Source organism: Neomonachus schauinslandi, chromosome 8, assembly GCF_002201575.2.
Source record: "Neomonachus schauinslandi chromosome 8, ASM220157v2, whole genome shotgun sequence".
NCBI lineage: Eukaryota > Metazoa > Chordata > Mammalia > Carnivora > Phocidae > Neomonachus > Neomonachus schauinslandi.
Window position 1 is genome coordinate 143,002,213 of NC_058410.1, and position 17,042 is coordinate 143,019,254.

Below are 17,042 nucleotides of genomic sequence, written 5' to 3' on the forward strand. Positions count from 1 at the left end.
TTCGTCATTGTTCCCTTTGGTTTTGTTTTACGGTTGCTTTGGGATCTTTGTATTTCCCAGGCTCAGGAGCTGTTATATCTTCATCACTGGTTTTCTGTACCATCCTTAAATATCTGAAAGCACACCATTGTTTCCTTGGCCTTAATCTACCTGTCAGGCGAGCAGGAAGAATGTCCCTTCCATGGAAGCATTGTAAGAATAGAGTGTTAAAATACGTGGCTGGGTTCTAGAAACTCAGCACATATGAGAACTCGAAGGGACCTCTTTGGGAATGTGCTGACTGTCCCATCTTGCTGATGAGCACCTGAGACAGAGAAAAGTGATGTGTGATGTCCTGGGAGCCACCCACTGTGTGTACAGAGCCAGGACCTCGGCGCTGGTGTTTGGGTTCTCCATGCCGCAGGCGCTTTTGGCGGCTCAATACTGCCCCCAAGAAGGAAAGGGGGGGAAGCCCTTGTTGGGGAAAGAGAAGCAATTTAATAAGTAATAAAACAGGAGCATGCACACAGATGAGATCTGCCCAGCCTTTCTCATCGGCCAGTGTTTAGAAGAAGGGACTGGTGAACTGGGTTGAAGGAATGAGAAGAAAGGCACTACCCGCCTCCAGCACTCTTCCCTGGAAGCAGCCCAGCTCGCGGGCCCCACGCGCACCGTGGGAGCTCTCTCGCTCAGTGGGTGGATGAGGCCAGAGTCACCGGCAGGGGGGATCCCAGAGACTGGTGTGAAGGAGGTGCCTTCCCACCTCACTCTCACCCCGCAGTATTTGTGGAGTATACGAGGTGGAGAATATGGGAACACTGAGAACCAGTAGTTCCCCGAGGAGCTGATGCTTTGGGTCCACCCCCACCCCCCCCAGTACTGCCTCCTGTCTGCCTGTCTTACAGTGCTGTGTGCACGCGCACGCAAACACACACACACACACACACACGTCGCCCTTGCCTGACAGCAAACACACACACACACACACACACGTCGCCCTTGCCCAACAGCAGGAGCCCTCTGGTGCTCACCTGTGTGTTCCTCCCCAGGCCCGGTTGAGGTCTGTGATCCCTTCAGCGTGATTGATGGATGTGTGTGCCTGGGTCAAATTGTTGCGTGAAGCCTGCTGAAGGGTGTTAGACTTTACGGGACTGACTTGAGCAGGTGGAACCGATTCATTGTCTTAGAGATGCGAGCCACATGATTAGTCCAGTCTCCTCAGCATGCAGACCAGAACATGCCTCTTCACGGTGGTGATGTGCTTTGCCCCGAGACCAGCCTGTCATAGCTGGACAGACAGGCAGGATCCTGGGCTCGGACTCCGGACTTGGGCCTTATCTCCCATGCTCTTGTCTTCCTACCTCCTGCTGTAGATGCTGGGAAAAAAAAAAAAACAAAAACACCCTCTCCGTAGACCGTAATTTCTGGTCCTGGATACAGCGTAGCCTGACTCCCTCATAACCTATTCCTTAGGGAAAACCAGTGTGACTTTGCTACTCTAATAACAATTGCCTCATAATTTTCTAAACGATATTAAAGGTGTTCTCAGGCAGATGCAGGTGGGAATTGATCTGTGATGAACACCGTTTAATTTCAGTGTGCAGTTAGGGGTACTGTTGGTTTATTTGCTTAGGAATAGCGATCCCGGCGTTTGGAATGGGCCTGCTCTGAGTCAGACAGAAGAATGTTACAGCGTCAGTTCTCACTGTGTCTGGGAGGAAGAAATGCAGTGGGCATTCTAAAACCTGACATGGTGCTTGGTGCTTGACCTTTTCTGGGCTTTATTCAGCGTGCGAACGTATTTCGGTGCAGCCTATGGAATCTGTGTCTAATGTGTGTGTTTTCTCCCCCCAGAGCGCTGTTGCTGGGCCTGGCTTGCAATCATAACTTGAAGGGGGTTTCTCTTGATCTCAGCAATTGTGAGGTAAGAACACGTTCAGACTATGGGATGGAAGAGATTATGATAGCCTCAAAATTGCTTTGCCTCTTTCCTGGAAAAAGTGTGATGCTGTGAATCCAGAGAGTATAAATGAAGCAGAAAAACATACATTTTATAGAAGTTTCTGATGTTCTGTATTTTGCAAGTTTTATCTACAAACAGCCACAGAACGCCGTTCAGAAAGCATTCAAGTGTGTTTTTAATGACTTGGGGTTTGTTTGTTTTTTATTCATTCTTCGTGCCAGTTGCTTAAGTATTTTATGATGAAGCCTCGAGATACAAAAGCCATAGACTAGCTTTACCGTTATGAAAAATGCAATGTTCTATGTCCCTTGCAGGGGACAGATGCGTGTAACCTGACTTGGATTCAGAGTGTGTGCAAGAGAATGACTGTCTTGTCATTCGCCTTATTTTTTAATGTCTCGATTTAAAACAGGAAAATTAAGATGCTTCTCAAAATTACAGCAATTCCAGACCCTTCCTATCAAAGAACACCAAGATAATTTGAGACTAAGAGCCTCTGCATTTTAGAGGGTACCTGAACTTTTAGTCTTGAGACTTTCAGTTTGTGTGGAGACCAGTAAGAAAAGACCCAGGTACAAGCCACAGGGCCCCTTCAGAGCCTGACTTTACTCAGCATGTCGTACGTGGTTCCTTCTTCCTGGGGCTGGAGGTGATGTCCCTTCATTCCTGCTCCTGGGCCTTTCTGCCCACTGTTCTCTCCTCCTGCCACACATTTGCCATGTCCCTCTTCCCCAAGGCTTCCCTCTCCGGGGATCTAGCTCAAGTCCAGTCTCCTCCATGCCTGCATCAGACTGCTAGGGTTCGATCCGAGTTTGGTCTTTACTAGCTATGCGGTCCCGCATGAATTAGACAAGACTGCAAAACCTCAATGTCTGCATCTGCAAAATGGAGCAATGTTAGTGCCCCTCCCAGTGGCTCCTTACAGGGTTTAGAGGAGTTCTTCTTTGCAAAGTGCTTCCTGGGGCATCTGGGGCATGTAAGGGTTCTTTGCTTTTGTTGCTTATCTGTCTGTAGAATTTCCCCCCTGACGGCTTCAGCCCTTGGCGATCTTGTTCTTTTCTGATTGTCTGGTACTTAATGATGGTGACGTGCATTTGGACAGTGACCCATGGGGTGTCCTGCGAAACTGTTCGATTAGCTCCTGTGTGCTCTCCCTGCTAGGCTGTAACTTTCTGGAAGATACTATTTGTGTCTTACTCATTTTGTGTTTCCCTTAGCTCCTAACAGAATGCCAGGTACCAAGCCTAACACTAAATATTGAAGATTGATGCTTTACCTCTCTGAAAATTCTAGAAACTGGCAAGTTTGAAATCATACCATGTAAATTGTTAGTGCAGGAATTTTTTTTTTTTTTTTAATTTTGAGCTGGGGTTAATACCAACTGTATGTGATTTACCTAGTCATTTTGTTTGGAAAAAAGAAAAGCCAAAAGGAACAAACAAACAAAAAAACCCCACAAAACCCCTAAAAAAGTGCACTGTCAAATTTTCATGTGTAAATCACTGTTCTTTTTTTTTTTTTTTAATAAGATTTATTTATTTATTTTAGAGAGAGCACAACTGGAGGGGCGGGGAGAGGGGGAAAGAGAATCTCAAGCAGACTCTGTGCTGAGCACAGAGCCCAACGTGGGACTTGATCTCACAACCCTGAGATCATGACCTGAGCCAAAATCAAGAATTGGACGCTTAACTGACTGAGCCACCCAGGCACCCCCAGTGTTCTTTTATTTATAAAGACAGATCATATAATAGAAACCGAGTCTGGAAATATGAATTAATTGCTTACTAATACTTTCTTACGGGACCCGGCAGTAGTAAAAACTTTTGTATGGGGGGAGCAGTAAGAAGAATGGGGATAGGAAGGGTTATTCTGTCAAAAAAAGCAAATTGGTATAAACTTGATTGTTCTACTATCTGATACTACTGAATGACCCAGCTGTTTCACTTTCCTCATTAAATATAGTGACTGCTCTCAGTACAACATCTTCTGTTTAATTCTGTGATCAAAATGGGAAGGGACGTAAGTGATCATCTGGTTCCCATACTTACAGATGAAGAAAGCGAGTTCTAAAGAAGCTGAAATAATCTGGCTTACTAATGGCAGAGTCATGATGAAAGTATGCTTTCCTGATTGTTGTTAATTATATAGGTAATTATTAGAACTCAAGTATGATTAGATATTTTCTTCTCAAATAAGTTGTCAGGTGCCATATATGCCCAAAGAAGACTGTGTTATATCACTGTGTAGCTTGTTCTTTAAACTCCATTGTGATCCAACTGGGAATAACTTTCAAAGACAGTTCTATTTGGCGAACTGATAAAATTGACATTTTTGTAGGTCAGAAATGGCAGGCTGTTGGCAGTTTCATATGGTTCCCCCCAATGGCTACTAGACTTTTCCTTTATAATTTTTTTCTTACTAAGGCAGGAATCCAGATGAAATGATTGCTCTCTGATGGTAGGGTTGGCCATTACGATGGTGATAATTACAACTTCCTTTTGGCCATTCGTTTATGGATTCTATGATGCAGCGGTACTGCTGAGAGATGGGGACCCTCCAGACTACCTTGGTGCCATGTTCTCCCACCATCTTAATGCTTGAATCACAGTCCCAGGGGCCACATTTATAAAGTCACCTTATGTTGCTGCTCGTGGAAATTGGTGAAACACCAAATTATTTTTCTAAATTAAGGCGTCTTATCACATTTTTCTTCTTACAGATGGGTGTCCAAATCTAACTAGGTTTCACTTTGCTCCTCTCCACGATAGAGTAAATCTCTCCGGTAAAGGTGTAAGGGGTTATGATATTATCTTTGTAGAATGCTTGGCCATTTGAGTATTAACTGCTAACCCTCTTAATGATTTGACACTTCAGAGTTTAGGTAGTGCTCTCAGAAAAAATCTTTCGCCGACTTGGAAGTTTAAAATTATGCATGTGTCTGTTTTTTTCTGTTCATTCTGTCTTTAGCCCTCGTAGACACAATCCCCTCTACTGTGTGTGTGAAATACCGTGAAGTCTTTGTATATTTATAAGTAAATAGTTCCTTTTATTTACAAAATAGCTACTTGCCACTGGTTAATTTTAAAATCAGGTTTGTATGGGTGTTACAGAAGATAAAAGGCCATCATCTAAGATGGTTGAGTTTATTGGGAGGAGAGAGGAAAGTAACTTTCAAGTCGGAACTGTTTATAGAGATGGAAAGGGGATATGATCAATGGTATCGTAATAACGTTGTAGGGTGTCAGATGGTGACCACACTTATCTTTGTGAGCATTTAATGTATAGAATTGTTGAGTCACTATATTATACACCTGAAACAGATGTAACACTGTGTGTCAACTATACTTGAGTGGTTTTTTTTTTAGATTTTATTTATTTGATAGAGAGAGACACAGCGAGAGAGGAAACACAAGCAGGGGGAGTGGGAGAGGGAGAAGCAGGCTTCCTGCCGAGCAGGTAGCCCGATGTGGGGCTCCATCCCAGGACTCTGGGATCATGACCTGAGCCAAAGGCAGACGCTTAACAACTGAGCCACCCAGGCGCCCCTTGAGTGTTTTTAAGTGTCTACATGGGATTACAAGTAGTCATGAGAGACAAAAGGGGGTCATTGCAAAGGGTGGGTACTTTGGAATCAGAAAGGCGCCCTCTGAAACCTGGCTCAGCCACTTGGCTTGCCTTCCTTCAGCCTTTGGTTCTCACCTGTGGAATGGAGATTTTAACAGTTTGCGAGACAGTATTTGGCACCGTGCTGAGCCCGGCACATGTGGGCCATAATTGGGAGGGAAGAGGATTACTACAGCGAAGCCTTATTTTGAATGTCAGAATTCACAGCATGGGTCAGTATGGCCTTTCTGAAAAATTTTTATTTAGAAGCCATATAAATATTCTGCCTTTTCTGAAACATTTTTTTGGGATTTGCCTTCAAAGCTATTTTAAATCTTTCAAGAACAATCAGTCTCATCCATTTATAGTCATACCTGATTTCCAACACAAAACCGTATCACCCTCTATGGCCCAACTTGTCTGTGAATGGCCTGTGGCTGATCCTAATTCACTCTCAAAGGGTAAGGATTCAGCATCCGTGTGGATGTTCAAAGAAATGCGTTCCATTGCCCTCAAGGTTAGTTCCAAAAGAAGCATTTCTGAGCTGTTTTATATGGTAGTAGTGAAATTGGCACGCAGATGTATTCTCCCCACGTACCTGTCTACCTGAAGGGAGGCCGTGGGTCTGTCATTTTGGCCTGTGTTGAGAAATCTTTTTCACAGTCCTACCTCAGGAGAGTAGGTAAGTGCTGCAACTGAATTCTTCCACGTCACTCTCCTTCCAAGTGAGAGAGCAAAATCCCCGAGGCTTCAACAGAGACTCAAAGGCTAATTACAGCTGAGAATTAGGTGTAGGTCTGGGTGTAGAGTTAATTCTTTTAAGAAGAAACTTCCCGTTCCACAGTTGCACAAACTCATTCCACAGTTCATGGCAAGATGCTTTGATGATGTGTAGAAAGAGGAGCCCCGGATACTAAAATTTGTAATGAGTAGGACATTGCTGCAAGCGAATAGGAACTTCTGAGGCAATTCCGTCCGACTTGACAGTGGTTCACCCAGCTTTGAGGCGCGAAGGCAGGTGTGCTGTGTGTGTGTGGGGGGGGGCAGTTCCTAACTGTAGTAGCCCCTGCGGATCAGTTTCCCGTTGGGCCCCCTGATCCTGACCTGAGCTGAAATCAAGAGTCGGATGCTCAACTGACTGAGCCCCCAGGTGTGCCCCAAAGGAAAATGAATTTTCCAAATAAAAGTTCTGTCTAGATTTTAGTTTTCCTTGTTTCTCTTGTCCCCATTATGGCTATTTGAGTATCAGATGCAACTATTCACTTAGAACTATGAGTAACATCTGAAATGTTCCACCGTTCTCGAGTGAGAGGACACTTCTCTGTGGAAAGAAATGTGAGTTTATTTTTTAACTTTTCAAAAAGTATTCAGTGATTCAGTCACATTGACTCCTCTTTGATCTTGCTTTCTTTTAAATAATGTTAGTGTGTGGGATCCAAATGAGGGTAATTTAAAAACCAGTTTTACACGCACACATGTGGACACAGCCTCTAATTATGCAAATTCATTTAAAAGGATTTTCATTTACAGTAATGGAAGAGCTTTTATTGTTTTGGGAAAGCTTTAGCTTTGGGGGAGTTTTAGGCACTTAATAACTTGTGAATTCAATTGAATGTTCTTGGTAACTGAGGATCAGTTATCTTCTTAGTTAAATTTTTGATTTTGGTTTTGGGAGCAGATTTTAGTTGGAAGTGTTTTTCTGACTCTTGCTTTTTTACATGGTATATTGATAAAGGCTTCAGCTTCTCTGTTCTGTTTACTGCTGATAACGTGTTTTCATTTTTTTCTCCTTGGGCTTTCCTTAGCTTGGCCACTGTGTAAGTACTTTATGAATCAAAATAGGGTCTGTGGTATATTTGATTGTTTTTTAGCCATTGGAAAATGTTAGTTTTATGGGTATATGCTACAAATATTAGCAGTCAAGAGTATTTGTAAAATAAACAGAATTGAGCACTTAAATGTCACCTATATTTTCCATATCTGTAAATGGAATATTTTTACTGTACTTGATAATAATAACAAGTAGAGATTTTCTTGTAGAAATTTTACTTCTCAACAGAGACATCACTAACAGCAAATAATCAAATTGTGGAGACTTAGGCACTTACGTTTATCTTCTCAGAAGTGTCATTTTTTCATGCTCTGAATATCAAATTATGTTTCTTTGAAGTGTTTGCCTGAAGTATTTTTTGCTTTAACTTTGAAGTAGCCTGAATATACATTCACTTCTTCAAGTATTAACAAGCTGTGATCTGAAGTCGTGCTTCTTAAAACTATTTGTGGTGAAAACCTGGTTGTTATTTTTTTTTTTTTTACTTCCATTTCATCATAAACCAATACTTTTTCAAAAATATATAAAAAAAGATTTAAAAAGACAAACAATATAAGCCCTCATTTTTTGTTATTAGATGCAACAGACCTAAAATTATTATTACTAAGGTTTCTAAAATATTTATAGTCAATTTCTGTACTTATTTTACCTAAGACCAGTAGCGAACTTTGCAGACTGCCACCTGTCCGTGGACCACACTTTGAGTAGCATCTGCCGGGGCGAGTCTAGAGATGATGTGATAAAGCTGGGCTTGGGGCATGTGGGTAAGCTCGAGAGCACCTGGGAATACAACCACGTGTAGTAAAATACCTGCTGATTCTTGGCAGTTGCTCCACACATTGGGTTATAAGCCCCTCAGCTGTGGGGTTAATTGGTCTTGGTTTCCCTGGAGTGTGTAGACCAGCCTCCTGGGCAGGTGTGTCTCTGTGTGACACTCCCCTTTAGAGTTCACTTCGGGTCCCCCAGAGTAATCTGCTGTCACCATAGAAAGTAGGGAAGGCTGAATTTAAATACCTCAACTGAAATACTCCTGAATAAAGAGCAATCCCAAAACTGCTTAACACCCAAGGAGCCAGGGAAATTGGCAGGTTTTGGTTCCGGGTACCATAAAAATATTGCATCTAAAATAGTGAACTAAGGATTCTTTAAATTCTTACATCAGAACTTGCACAAGTTCTAGGGAGTAGCATTTTGCATTTTACACTTGGTATAGAAATTTAGATAACATTTTAATTTTCTTAATATCAGTAGAGAAGTACTATGTTCCCTTGGTACATAATAGGTTCCCAATAAATGATAGTTTCTTTCCCTTATTAAATAGTAAGTTAGCCGATCAAAGGGGCCATAGCTCAGGAAATTTGCATCCTTTACAATCCTTTACATATGGTAGGAACTCAAATAGTTGCTGAGTGGAGAATAAAAAGATACTCTGACCTCTGTAGATAATGCTTTTGGTTTTATGGGAAAAGATGCAAAGTATTGAGTTTTATAGGTTGCCTGTCTCTTTAAGTAAATGAGGTCATGGAATGAGAATTAGTTTTGCTACAAGGCAACCATAATAATATTTTAAATTGATCTAACATCTTTTTCTTCTGTGGCTCGATGAGTTTATACAAATCATTTAATAATCACCTTTCGCTGTTTACTTTGTTATCGTGAGACTGCACACCGTTTCGGTGGGAGGGCGGGCTGGGTCCTTCACGACGTGGATGACAGTCAACAACACTTCATCTTCATTGTCTCCTTTGATTGTTTTGCTGCTACTTGGTGGAGTTCTACCCTGAAATCTGGAATAATCAAACAAAATCCATACCAGTTTCCCATGTATAAAAGGGAATTGCTAGGTTTCCAAAAGTCAGAAATGAAGACAGTTCTTGTGGGCTGAGAGAAGCTGCATTCCCCATGCTGACAGAGAGTATGGTCTCCATCTTCTGTTTCTTTTTCTAGCAATTTCCAGAGTTCGGTGCTATGGGAAACAGTAGCAATGACTAGTGATTGGCTCTTTACCATTGATGGTAGCTATGGAGTTGATAACCATTCACTCATTCTTTGGCACCAAGTCGGAGACTGTATCTCCTGCTTTTAGTATTTTTTGGTTCCACGTCCAGTAGGTGACTGCTTCACCTTGTGTGTGGTTTGTGTTTCTCCAGCTGAGATCAGGAGGCGCACAAGTATTAGAAGGCTGCATCGCCGAAATCCACAACATCACCAGCTTAGATATCTCCGATAACGGTAAGTCAGAAACCAGAAAAGAAACAGAAATATTATTTGAAGCAAGTTAGTAAGGGGAAAATAGAAAGCTCAACCTAGACAACACCTTAATGAACGTGTTATCTCACTTCTTGACCAATAGGGCTGTTAAGTTTGAACAGAATTTATTTATGGAATAAGTCAATACCAAAAGTCTTACTAAGTTGATACCATGGCCAAAAATGCAAGAAAAGAAGTCAGTTAAAAAAAAAAATCCTCATCGGAACATCGATAACGATCTTGATCTGACCTTTTGCATTCTTGGTGATAATAAAATAAAATCCTTGTGTATTTACTCAGAAACTTGTTTCATTAGCTTCATTTCTGCCAATTACAGTAGCATGTGAGTAGGAGCCTGTTTAGTTTGCATTGGCAACTGCAGTTACCTACCAGCAAACGGGATGTTAGGATCTTCTCTTATACAATTGTGGGCAGAGATGAGACTCATCCTCTCCCCGTTCCTTGCTGAGAGAATGAGTTTATCCCTGTGAAATAATAGGACATGAAAAGAGAGCAAAAAATTCCTTTGAAAATGAAAGATTAGAATCCCAGGGCCCTCGGGACGGTAGAGAAAGTCATCCAAGTTCATGTCACTTTTGCTTAATTGTGTTCCAGCTGAGAATTTATTTATACATGTGTGTTTTGATTATCTGCTTACTCTGATTCTTTCCAGGTTTAGAATCTGACCTATCCACCTTAATAGTGTGGCTCAGTAAAAACAGATCAATACAACACCTGGCATTAGGCAAAAATTTTAATAATATGAAATCCAAGTAAGAGCTTTAAATTTTTTTTATATGACAATGATGAAAATAAGCAACCTCGTGAAAGCTTTTGATTTGATTCCACTGTCCACATCTTTAAAATCTCTTTAGAAATCTGACACCTGTGTTGGACAACTTAGTGCAGATGATTCAAGATGAAGAATCGGTGAGTATTGTTTCTACCGAGTTAATGTTGCTACACTTTCAGATAATTTTATCTATATATACCATTTCTATTGTTTTTTTAATGAACTAGATATTTATGCTTTAGTACAGTTAAATGTATTTAAAATTGCTTACTCTTCATTTCAACTCATTACTAATTAAAGGAAGATTGTAACTAAAAGATTAAAAGAAGTATAAATTGACTTATAAGCCCATCTTTTAATAAGACTTACTCCTTCCTAACTTCAGCGGATGCACTAATCTGCAAGCATGAATTTTTTTCAATCTAGTTGACTTTCTGACCTTACATCATGCTGGGCAACATCATATTGCTAATTTGAATTTCGTCTAGTAATTATGTAGAATTACAAAAGCCTAAGAAGGTTGGTTGCCCATCTTAAATTGCTTCTAGAGCTCTAGTGTCCTTCTTCTAGTTTTATTTTTATTTATTTTTTTTAAAGATTTTATTTATTTATTTGACAGAGAGAGACACAGCGAGAGAGGGAACACAAGCAGGGGGAGTGGGAGAGGGAGAAGCAGGCTTCCCGCTGAGCGGGGAGCCCGATGCGGGGCTCGATCCCAGGACCCTGGGACCATGACCTGAGCCGAAGGCAGACGCTTAACGACTGAGCCACCCAGGCACCCCCTTCTTCTAGTTTTATTCCCTTCAGTTGCTCCTGGCCAAGACTTGGTTCTGGGTAAAGAAATTTAATTTTAAATAGTATCCTATTTTGCTGCCCTTTAAGGTGCATTAGAAAAAGAAAAAAATACATATTTTTAAGATTTATTTTAGAGAAAGAGAGAGCATGAAGAGGAGGGGCAGAGGGAGAAGGAGAGAGAATTTCAAGCAGACTCGGCGCACAACGAGAAGCTGGATTCGGGGCTGGATCTCATGACCCTGAGATCATGACCTAAGCCAAAACCAAGAGTTGGATGCTTAACTGACTCTGCCACCCAGGCGCCCTAAGAAAAAGATACTTTATGGACAAAGCAAGAAGCACTCTGCTGTCAATTCCTTTAACTTAAACCCAGTGTATCTTACATTTTGTACCGTACATTTTACTGATGCTCTTTAAGAGTTTGTCCATTACTTATTTTAGTCCTGTTTGGCCACCAACCAGCTTTTACGGTTCCTAAAACCCAAATCAACATGTATTCCTACAACAAAGACTCACATTACTAATGTTTTGTGATAGCTACTTTGTAGGTCATAAGAGTGATTTCCTCTATGAATCATGTGAGATAGGACACATTTTTAAAAAGTGTCATTTTCCCTCTTGAGTTCATACAGGATAGTAGCAAATTCTATTAGGACTGTAAGCTAACTTTTCTGAGCAAGCTAAAGGGCCAGGAGAGGTGGAGACTGGAACTTTTCCTTGCTTCTCCTTGCCCACACCTCTCTGTGTGGCTCTAACCTGGAGAGTGCGAGAAAATTCGGCTGTCCTGCCTCTTCGGTGTGTGGATATAATTTACAAACTATGGACTAGAAATGAAACTCATTATTATTTAATGAATATGGGCACTTCTCTTTGTCCTCATTTGATAACACCTTGTTTTGTTACTTTTTTACTGGGTTATTAAAATTAGGGGCATAAATCAGAATTGACACAGTTTTGCATATTTAATTTGACTTTATACCACCTTGCTTTGAGTTTCTGAATTCACAGTCTTGGCCCAGTTTTAAAAGATTGAGGAAGCTTATATTGCAGAATCCCATTTGATATTCATCCCCAAATACTTGTTTCTTAGTGCATATTTTAGGAAAATTTACATTTTATGAAAAATAGATTTTAAAATTTCATGTTTTGCTTATTACATGAGGGTCTTCTGTTTCTGTAATTCCAAAAGTCTCTCACTTAAAAACAATCTTGATATTTAAAACACACCTCAAAACATATTTGCAGGTGGGAAAGTTTGCTATGTAAATGTGAATTCTGTCAAGTTACAAGTTTGCCGCTAATAATATATAGTGGAAAGAAAGCTCTTTATGTTCATGTCACTGAAAAGTAGGTGGCTTTTTCAGAAAGCAATTACCTTCTATTTTTTTCCTACTTCTGAATTAGTAATGTGCAAAACAATTCAGAATGATTAGGAGCTGAGTCTTGCGACTCTAAAAATTCCACCAATAACTGACACAATCGGGCTGTCTTTTTATTTTATTTTTTAAAGGTTTTTCCATATATAAAATCATCTCTTGCTTTGTACGTTCTGACCTTGTGTTTATAGGAGCCTGTTCTTTGACGGCCCGTGGAACACTATCTTCGCCTCGTGTTGCATGTTATATTTGGTTGGAAAACCTAGATGCCTGAGGCTCCAATGTCACTTTCAACTACAGACCGTGTTTGTCAGGCCGCTGTGACCGGAGCCCTGGGACAGTAATGCGGAGGGGCCGAGATGCCAGGGAATCTTGTTTTGAAGTGTTACACACAAACCCGTGTCCTAACCAGTGGAAGGGAACGTATTTCTCCTGGGAGTGCCGGTAGCAAGGAGGCAGATTCTCAGATTAAGCATGTTCAGCTATGAAAAGAAATAGTAAGATTTCAAATAGTAATATTGCGTGGAAGTTCAGTAAATCAGGAAGGGATGACCTTATAAATATGCATGCGATTCAGGCTCTTCTGTTCGCATTAATGACTCTACCTATTATGTTTAAGTGTTAACTGGGGTGTATTCGAGTTTGAATATAGTACTGGAATCCGGTGCTTGCTAGCTTGGAGACTTGGCAGCTTTCCAGAATGAGGAAGCAGCCGTAATATATATCATTTTTGTAGTAATTGAATAGAGATTATTGAAATGATGAGAGATGTGATTAGAGCTTTTTATTAAAGGAACACTGCATTTGTTTTCATTTAAAACATTAAGGTTCCCGAGGCTGAAGCCGTTTAGTTTAGTTTTTTTCCCATTTCCTTGAGTGCGGGATTTTAACATTAACGCAACCTCCCTAAAGCTGCCTGCGTCTAAACATATGCAGGCTTTCTGGTGCTCAGTGCCCTAGCATTTACCAGGCCGTTTCATTTTAGAAATTTGATTCACGTTAATAGATTACCTTTTGATTTTACCGTAGCTGTATTAGGTTTAGAAAGCATGGCCAGATTTGGACAGTAAGGACAGTGAGTGTGGTCACTTGGTCAAACTGTAGTCACACGCATGAGGCTGCTTGTGGATAACTGAGTCTTGAAGCCATCAGCGCCCCCGTCCCACCTTCTGTAGCCTTTTGGCAGATGCACCTTGAACAGATCAACGTCGGGTGGTTGAGTGGGTACAGACAGATGCCACGCAGCGTCTCCAGGTACATCTCGAGAGCCCGGATGCCATGGGCCCTGGTGGAGCGTAGATGGCTCTAGCTGCCATGTCCTCCTCCCTGTAATGTCAGCCTGCTTATGGAATAAGCATCTAGAACTGTGTAGTATGGCTGGGCCACTCAAGACCACCTGAAGCAACCCGGAAGACATCCAGATCCCCCAGGGAAGACTGAGTTCTGACGGTCGGGGCCGCATTGTTTCAGGTTCTAGAATTCTCCCCGCTTCATTAATTCCGTTCTGGCTGAACTCAGGAATTGCCAATTCAGATGCCTCCGGGGCTGGTCCAGAGGCATAAACAAGTTTTTTGGGGCCAGACAGAACCTGCCTCTGGGCCACGGGGTCTTCAGTCCCTGGCTGAAATGGACAGCAAGCGAGCTGGTTTAGATTCACGATCCAGCTTATGGCAATAAAAAAGTCACAGACGTTTGACTTTTTCTCTTTTTTAAAAAATTACGTGTGTTCTGATTGGTACTTCTAAGATAAAACAGAGGGCGATCATTAAAAGGATCAAGGATAAGCTACTAGGGGCCCAGAGCACAAAATCCATTCCGTTCTGCAACTTTCTAACTGTGTGACCTCGGTTGAGTCACTTAGCCTTTCTGCGTCTCATTTGGGAGAGATGGGGATAACAATACCGAGTATATAACACATAAGTGTTGGGGGTTTCTATGATTAATACATATAAAAAGCTGGAACGGTGGTTAAGGATAGTATGCGTTCAGTAAATGTCAGCTATTATTAATCTTGGCTGGCTTTTATTTTGCATTTGTCCTTTGCTAGTATTTTAAGATGTCATTTCACCTTGCATAAAAATAGAATGGGTAAAAAGGGATAGCATAGCCGTATAGAAGCTCGGAAATTTCATGTACTCTTCTTATTTATTTCTTCCTGTCCTGCAGTTTTTTTTCTTTTAAAGATTTTTAAAAATTTATTTGACAGAGAGAGACGCAGCGAGAGAGGGAACACAAGCAGGGGGAGTGGGAGAGGGAGAAGCAGGCTTCTCTTGGAGCCGGTAGCCCGATGCGGGGCTCGATCCCAGGACCCTGGGACCATGACCTGAGCGGAAGGCAGGCGCTTAACGACTGAGCCCCCCAGTCGCCCCTTCCTTTCCTCCACTTTAAAAGAGCTGGCACCTGCCACTTCAGGTGTCCTTCCACCCCTTCCGTTAGGAGAGCGGTGGCCAGTGTTCAGCACTGAAACCAAAGCTCTCCGTGTGTATCCAGAACCTTCGGGTCCCAGTCATCAAAAACTGGCTCTGTTTTTGAGCCAGAGTTTCAAAACGAGACGCTCTGGATGTGTGCAGCGGGCACCTCCCCGGTGATTCTCCATGAAACGGGTCATGGTGGGTGGAGGCTGCTTCCACCAGCCCATGTCACTGCTTGCTGCCCCTTGTTCCCTCCTCAGCCCCTGCAGTCCTTGTCCCTGGCTGACTCAAAACTCAAGACCGAGGTCACCATCCTCATCAATGCCCTGGGAAGCAACACCTCTCTGACCAAAGTGGACATCAGTGGGAACGGGATGGGGGACATGGGAGCGAAGATGCTGGCCAAAGCCCTGCAGATCAACACCAAGCTCAGGTACGCGGGTCAGGCGCTCGGCCCTGAGACGAGGATGCTCGCCCTAAGGAGGGCCCTAGAAAGCTCTGGGAGAGATTCAGGCCCCCCAGCATTGGAGGCCGGTGACTGTTTCAAGTCTTTTGTCAAAATCCTGGGGATGGCAGGGGGCGTCCCAAAGTTAGACATTGTGATTCCCGTGAGCTGTTGTCTTACAGATTTTCACTGTGGCATGAAACCCAACTGAGAACTGGGCAGTGTCCTGTTTCACGGTGTTGGCAGCTGTGAGGGGAGGGGCAGTGAGCAGAGCCAGGAAGACGGAAGGTCCAACACGAGGGCCTTCCCTGTCCTTGGCTGTGAGCCCGTCACCTCCCCTCCCCCACTGCTGCCAATATAAAGACTTAAAACCCCAGGGACGCAGGAGGTGCCTTGGTTAAAGGCAAGTTCATGCTGGGTGCTAACTATTCTGTGTAGTGGTTTTCAACCACTTGTAGTGTTTCCCAAGTGTGGCTTTTCTTAAGGACTGGCTACTTGGTAACCACTGTTATTAAGGACCACATTACCATCCATCCTTCAGAGAGATCCAGTTGCTCCCGAGTCCAGCAGTCTGGTAAATGAATATTTAATTCACATTGCTCTTCAAGGGGCTCTTTCTTGATGTTTCTGGATACTTCCCTTGCCCTCCTGAACTTTCTGTCTACACTGAAGCCAAAAACTGCAATAATTTCTCTGAAGGTCAGAGTGTATGTAAAGAAAGTCCTTGAGATCAGGAAGGGAAAGCATTTAGAGGTGTGATTCTTGGATCAGACAAATAAAAGCTGCTTCATGTGGCAGGTGAATTGACAGACACCAAAATACCTCTGAAGTGTTCACATTCTGAAAGTGAAATAGTACTTTTCTTCCAAAATAGATTGTGTTTAAAAAGTAAACAACGTCTATTTATGGAAACCAAGGGTTTACCAGCAGAGTGAGAACTTTCTGGGATGGCTGATCATACCATGTCAGGGCAATGATGAAAACAGAAGACAGACTCCTTTTAGTTACTTAGGATGGACCAAAAAGTCTCAGGACCTGAACTTCTTTGTGCTGGACAAGGGATTCTTTAGCATCTTTTATAAACAGCTCTAGCTTCAGACATGAGTACTAGAATACTATTTGGAGAATATGTTGAGAGAATATCAGAGAAATCAGGTTTCAGAGTTTTCTGGCTGCAAAGCATCAGGTAACATCATGGCACGTTAATGAGTATGCTGTGGCTTTTATTGTGATTTTTTTGTACTATGTGAGCAGTAAATGGGTTAAGAATGTAATGTTGGAGGAAATGTTCATCCTTGCTGTGTCTAAAACTAAGTTGATGTTATTCCTTGCCTGTCGTGCTAAAATACCTAGATGATGTTTTCTACAAGAGATTCATCTTCAGTAGGAGAATCATTTTCTCCATCCCCAAATGTCTGATCATTTATGTGACTTGGTTTTCCAACAGGACTGTCATATGGGACAAGAACAACATTACCGCACAAGGCTTTCAGGATATAGCTGTCGCTATGGAAAAGTAAGTTTTAATTGGGACTTCTTTCTGGAAAAATACAAAGGAACCAATGGTGTCTGTTTTACCTGTGGTATGATGGAGGT

General features: G+C 42.2%; 1 protein-coding gene across 2 annotated transcripts in view; it reads left to right on the plus strand.

The window, feature by feature from the left end:
• CARMIL1 (capping protein regulator and myosin 1 linker 1) overlaps positions 1 to 17,042 on the plus strand; it is a 308,066-nt gene that overhangs the window by 187,369 nt on the left and 103,655 nt on the right. For both annotated transcript variants that reach the window (XM_021696859.1, XM_044917255.1), the window contains exons 17-22: positions 1,834 to 1,903; positions 9,527 to 9,608; positions 10,300 to 10,399; positions 10,502 to 10,556; positions 15,262 to 15,434; positions 16,894 to 16,962. In XM_021696859.1, coding sequence (XP_021552534.1) covers positions 1,834 to 1,903; positions 9,527 to 9,608; positions 10,300 to 10,399; positions 10,502 to 10,556; positions 15,262 to 15,434; positions 16,894 to 16,962 — 549 coding nt within the window. The remainder of the gene's footprint in view (positions 1 to 1,833; positions 1,904 to 9,526; positions 9,609 to 10,299; positions 10,400 to 10,501; positions 10,557 to 15,261; positions 15,435 to 16,893; positions 16,963 to 17,042) is intronic.